General features: G+C 51.9%; 1 protein-coding gene across 1 annotated transcript; it reads right to left on the reverse strand.

Moving 5' to 3' along the window:
* Window positions 1-671: 671 nt before the first annotated feature.
* Window positions 672-5701, reverse strand: LOC136497947 (peroxidase 18-like). Its single transcript, XM_066493848.1, has 4 exons — window positions 4671-5701; window positions 3371-3550; window positions 1458-1623; window positions 672-1376 (listed from the first exon to the last, which is right to left on the reverse strand). Exons 1-4 carry the CDS (start codon window positions 5415-5417, stop codon window positions 955-957), a joined length of 1515 nt encoding a protein of 504 aa, XP_066349945.1. The 5' UTR covers window positions 5418-5701; the 3' UTR covers window positions 672-954.
* Window positions 5702-6079: the final 378 nt, after the last annotated feature.

Here is a 6079-nt window from a genome sequence, read left to right on the forward strand (position 1 = left end):
GGTTGGATCATCGTTCGCTCAAATCGCAACCGATGAACGCCCGTTATATTGGACTCGGGGTACCTTGCCGATTATATGCGCCATGTTCGTTTTCCTTCTAATATAAACCGTACTTTTTTAATCAGTGAATGATACAACGAATCAGCAGACTTGTGAACAGGACAATGATTGTTTGATCGCGTAAATCTGTGCGCATTCATTTTAGGGCGCGTTTAGTTGTGCAAACTTGGTGTCGCCTAAATTCTGTAGGCACAGTAGCGCACTATAGTATTTTATTTGTATTTGATAATAATTGTACGATCGTTGACTAATTAGGCTCAAAACATTCATCTCGCAAAGTACAACCAAACTATGCAATTAGTTTTTGATTTCGTCAACATTTAGTACTCCATACATGTACCGCAAATTTAATGTGACGAGAAATCTTCTTTTTACATAGTGCCCAAGGCTTCTGCGTGAACTAAACATAGCCCTAGCAATACTAGTACGAGCGTACGACCACTACGCAGTAATTCTTCTACACGGACAGAAACTGAACGCCGTCCTGCCCGTAGTCCATCCCACATGTTCGTTGCCTCGCCTTGCATTCACGGTCCCGCTTCAATGGCCATTGTACCGCAAAGTGAACCGCGTAAGCACGTTCGCTTCGCTTGCTAGTGACGCCATGCAAAGTTATCAGGTCAAGTACAGTGTCCATCGCCATACGTAAACTGTGTTGCAGATCAGACACGTCATCTACACAAGTTTATGCATTTTCTTTTCGCTCCTTTTCTTTCACTAAAAAACGGTGACGCCACCTACACAAGAACACCTCACTAGCTCACCGAAGCATCACCGGGCCATGAACAAGAACTAGCCGGCACCACACCAGCTACATCAACAAAGGAATATAGCCAATCTCATCCTCACATCACTTTTCCTTGCTCTACAGCATAAGTTCCCCGGGTCGATTCGTCAGCCATTGACGCTGGAGCAGGTCCGCCGGATCTCGCCGTCGGCGCCGGTCTTCACGCCGAGGCTGGTGAGCCTGGCGTACGAGCTGGCCCAGCTCACGAAGAAGCCGTCCTGGCTCTGCGCGAACTCAGCCACCTTGGCCCTCGTCGTGGCGTTCTGCACCAGCACGGCGTCCGTGCGCAGCAGGCCCCGCCCGTCCAGCAGGTTCGCGAAGTAGCGGTTGTCGAAGACGGACGCCGACCCGGAGTCGCAGTCCACGGCCGTGCCCGCCGACACGGTGCCGTTCGCCGCCGAGCACGCCTGGATCAGCTCGTTCGCGTAGTCGGCGTTCATGGACCCGTCGATGGGCGTCATGCTCCCGTTCGCCACCTGGAACCGCTCCCGGAACGTGTTGCAGTGCGCCGACCCGATGGTGTGGCCCCCTGCACGCGCGCGCGCGCAAGCCGTCGGTGAGATGCGTCCACAGTTTCGCATCACTCAAAGCAGTTTTCGTCTGTACATACCTGAGAGGGTGACGAGATCGTCCAGGGTGAGCCCCTTGGCGGTGAAGCTGGCCGCCATGGCGTCGACGGAGAAGCCCGTGTCGATGATGTTTCTTCGGACATTGGATGCCAATGAGACGAGGCCGTCTCGTCTTCCCAGTTCGACAGGCACCGCCGGTCCTCCAGCCTGGTTTTGGAACAAAAGTCCATACACAAGCATCTCAGTTAGTGAGTTGTTCAAAATTGTCACGGGACTAAGAGCATCTCAAGAGTATGGCTAAATTTGGATATGGAAATTGGCTCTCTAAAACAATTTAGCCTATCAAAATGAAAAGGTTCCGCAATAGCTTGGCTAAAGCTGGCTCTCTATTTGTTGAACCGTCTGCCACGTCATTAGGCTTGGATTAAACTCATACGTCATCACTTTAAAGCATATCATCGAGCACCTCGGGGGCATGGACAGCGGCAGCTCGGCGCCTCTGCTTGCTGTTTGTGCCGAAGGTCTACTTTGAACAGAGCAGGCGCTGCACTTCCCTCCGCAAGGCATCCACCTCGCCGCACAACAGCAGCACCTCCTATACGCTCTCCTCCTGGTCAGTCAGATTCCTTGGTGCTCATGGCCCCACGAGCAAAGGCAGGCACAAGCACACAAACATGCCTCCTCGTTGCTGCCATTGTGGCGGCGGCGGCCAATCTTGGTTTGGCCTTCGTCCCAGGAGTAGCAGTTAGGTGCTCGTTTGACTTCGGGTGGTGGTACACTTGATGCCCGCGGCTGCACAGCTGCCGGAGCCTATGAATGCGTGTTGCTTCCATGACCGTTGCTGCTCGCAACTTGTTGCTTCATGGCCTGGGGCATGGACAGCGTGACGCTTGGTGGGAGCGTGGGACGTGAATGGCAGTGGCGCTCGGCGGGGATGGGAGCATGGTCGGCGTCGGCACTCGGCGGGGATACGGGTTAGGACGACAGCGGCGGACGAGGCCCACAACGGATGGGATGGCGAGCGAAGTCTGCTCGCTTTTTTCTCCCGAGCGACAAAGGCGGGATACCGAGTTTGTCATTTTGAAGATCCGTTTGACGAGGCTGTTGGAGCCTGTTTTTCTGAAGTTTTGCCAAAACCGAGTAGGATAGCTAGTGTGTAGGAGATGCTCTAAGTAATGGACATAGGGGGGCTTTCTCCCAAACATAAGATGGCAGACATGAGACTAATTTAATGGAAACAGCATGCAGCTGTCCCTATACCTGTACATACTCTAGTAGTACGGAGTATTTGGACCCTAGGAGTAGTATGCAAGCTGTGCTCTTGTTTAGTTATACCCTAAATTACCAAAAAGTGCTACAGTACCTATCACATCGAATGTTTGTGGCCCGTGCATGGCGCGTTAAATGTAGACGGAAAAAAAACTAATTGCACAGTTTGGTGGGAAATTACGAGACGAACGTTTTGAGCCTAATTAGTCCATGATTGAACACTAATTGCTAAATAAAAACGAAAGTGCTACGGTAGCCCCAAATTCCAACTTTCTGAAACTAAACACTCCCTGTATCTTCTTGCAGATGTTTGGTCACATCATATCATATATGGGACCAGAAACTATCAATTCATTGATTGCGTAGAGATCTAATCCCTTCAGCATTTATTAACGAGGGATTCTGTGTTGGCCTAAGTTCAACAAAGTAGTTAAGATTTGTACTATTGTTTCTACGACATGTCACACCGCGTGATTAAATCAGCCAATAGAGTGTTTTTCTCTCACAACAAAACAGCATCAGCCGGCTTATAAGCCACAGAAACGATCAAAGCGAACAGGGTGTTAAGTACCAAGGTAGCTATTGGAGCATTCACAGTTTTGAGTGAATTGTAGTAAAAGGAAAGGCAAAGCTGCAGCAACTGTATACTATATAAGAGGTTTGAGCTGATTGGAATGCTACTTACAAACACAACAGCATCTCTTGAGGCGAGGACGACAATGTCACTGCAAGAAACAGTCGCAGGGCACACGACTTCTAGCAACCTCTTTGCTGCATCGATGACATTGAACCCACCAAGTGAGAGATTTGCAGGATCAGTCCTCTCCGTACCGTTACCTTGTATCAACACCGATGCATCGCATCCCTGAGATCAAGAAAATAGACACTCTTTAACCTGAATCGTATTATGTCAGTGTGCACACTGAAAGTTTCCACAAAGAGTGAAGATGCACTATGATAGCTGCTGCCTTCAGTCACATGCAAGCTTTCAAAGACTACACTGCTGTTTGGCACCCAATACTAGGCATTAATGATGTTTGAAGATCTGGGTCTGACTAAGGGGCTGTTTGGTTCTTAAAATTCCTGTCACATCGAATGTTTGGACACATGTATAGAGTATTAAATATAGACTAATTATGAAACTAATTGCATAACTTGCGATTAATTTGCGAGATGAATCTTTTAAGCCTAATTAGTTCATGATTTGACAACGTGATGCTACAGTAACATGTGCTAATGACAGATTAATTAGCCTTAAAAAATTCGTCTCGGAGATTAGCCTCCATCTATGTAATTGGTTTTGTAATTAATCTATATTTAATGCTCCTTATTAGTATCTAAACATTCGATGTGACATGAATTTTAGGAGCGACTAAACACCCCCTAAAACTGTTTGTGTTTGGTTACCAGTCTAGGAGTACCAGATAGCCTACCATTCTTGAACTTTTGAGTATGCACTTGATTAGGAATTTAGGATTAAGATAAATGGAAGCAGGATAGATAATGCAAAGATTTGAGCAATGGCGTTATCAGAGGACAAAACAGTTTTCTTGGTCTTGTTTCAGGTAACAGGCAAGTGGTAACGTTTAACTTGCTGCTACAATTTGTACTCGTTCATTTCTTCGGGTCTGCACAATTTGTACTGGGAAACAGAAGTTGCATATTTTCTGCTCAGCACTCTGAACTACGGGTGTCAAAAATCATTGAGCAAAGCAACCTGAGATAGGAATTGCACCTGACAAAAAAAGCTAATCACGAAAATATCTCTGCATTGCAACCTGAGATGTAAACTAGATCTATATTTTTTTTGCATGCAAAAAAGCTAATCACGAAAAAATCTCTGCATGATCAGCTAGATCAGGCACGTCCATTTCACTAATTGTTTGGGAGCAGAACAAAAGAATCCTCAGTTTGCAACAATGCAGTGTTCTATTTGCCACTCGAATCAGATGCAAGGATTCAGACACAGACAGTCCATTCCATACCTCGACGAAGCAGTCATGGAAGACCAGCCTAAGAAGCTTGCCGGGGATGGAGGGGTCCAGGGTGGATGCCGACCTAACGACATCCCTCACCGCCAGCTCAACGCCCGGGCAGGACTGCGCGTAGAAGCTGGGCGAGAGCTGGCCCAATGTGGAGGACATCGTCGGCGTGGAGTTCGACGGAGGCTGCGGCGGAGCAGGTGGTGGCGGTGAAGCCGCCGGTGATGGAGACTGTTTCGGAGCCAAGGGCGGGGATGGCTTTGGAGCCGTCCGAGAAGCTGGTGGTGCCGGTGTGGGAGGTGGATGAGACGAGGGCCTTGGCGCCGGCGCGACGGATGGGGATGGTTTCGGAGCCGGCGCCATTGCAGGTCGAGAGGGTGGCTTTGGAGCTGGCGAGGTTGCAGGTGGAGGTGACGCTCTTGGCACCGGTGGTGTCGCCCTTGGCACCGGTGGTGTCGCCACTGGCGGAGACCTCGTTGGAGCCGGCCTGGGAGACGGTGACGGCTTCCCAGCTGGCGCCGCGGGTGGCGGAGACGACGGTTTCGCGGCCGGGGTTGGAGGCCGTGACAGCCTCGGAGCTGGCGCCGCAGGCGATGGGAACGACGGCCTCGCCGCCGGCGCCGTCGGGTGCCGCGACGCGCTCTGAGCCGGCGACAGAACCTGGGACGGCGACTGCGAGGCGGCGAGGGCCAGCAGCGCCGACAAGACCAGCATTGAGCAAACGACGGCGCCGCCGAGCCCCCCGCCCATCTTGCGGCCGAGGACAAGGAGAGAGCGAGGAGCGCGTCTTTCCTAGAGCCACGAGAAGCTCACGGGCACGTCACTGCGCCTGTGAGAGCGAGCGAGATAGCGATGGGGGCTGCGACGCGGTGTCGGGAGAAAATCTATCGTCTCAGCTGGTGCTGGTCTAGCTCTAGCATTAAGGGCGCGGGCGCGCGGCACGCCGCCACGAGCCCACGAGCCACCACGAGGGCCAGGCAGTGCGAGCGCAAGCGGCACAAGCTGCTGCGGTAGCACTGCCAGTGTTCGCAAGACCGTCCCCTGGCAGGCCTACGCGCTGCTCGTCGCCTCGTCCACGGCCACCGCCCCGCCGACCTTTTCTCCCCCTCCGCCAACTAACAGCGACGTAGGAAGTAAATATCGCCATTAATGGCGCACCTCGCGCTGGAGCCCAGCCAGGCGCCGGCCCGCTCGCTCGGATCGCCATCAATAAATGAAACACTACCTCCACATCGTGCTCTCACCCGCGGCTGGAGGCTGGAGCCCTGCCTGCCCTGCGCCGGAGGAAGCTGATCGGGGAAATCCGAGCCGTCGTGGTAAAAGCATCGGGGCCCAGCCGGTGACGCCTGAGAGCAGTTATTACACACCAGCGAGGCAGCGAGAGAGGTAGAGAAGGAAGAAGTTGCACGGCA

This window comes from Miscanthus floridulus, chromosome 12 (assembly GCF_019320115.1).
Source record: "Miscanthus floridulus cultivar M001 chromosome 12, ASM1932011v1, whole genome shotgun sequence".
Lineage (NCBI taxonomy): Eukaryota > Viridiplantae > Streptophyta > Magnoliopsida > Poales > Poaceae > Miscanthus > Miscanthus floridulus.

Coding starts and splice junctions, on each gene's coding strand:
- LOC136497947 (XM_066493848.1), bottom strand. CDS start 5,417: ATGGGCGGGGGGCTCGGCGGCGCCGTCGTTTGCTCAATGCTGGTCTTG. Junction 3,551..4,670: donor TCCATGACTGCTTCGTCGAG/GTATGGAATGGA, acceptor TCTTGATCTCAG/GGATGCGATGCATCGGTGTT. Junction 1,624..3,370: donor CAAGAGATGCTGTTGTGTTT/GTAAGTAGCATT, acceptor TTCCAAAACCAG/GCTGGAGGACCGGCGGTGCC.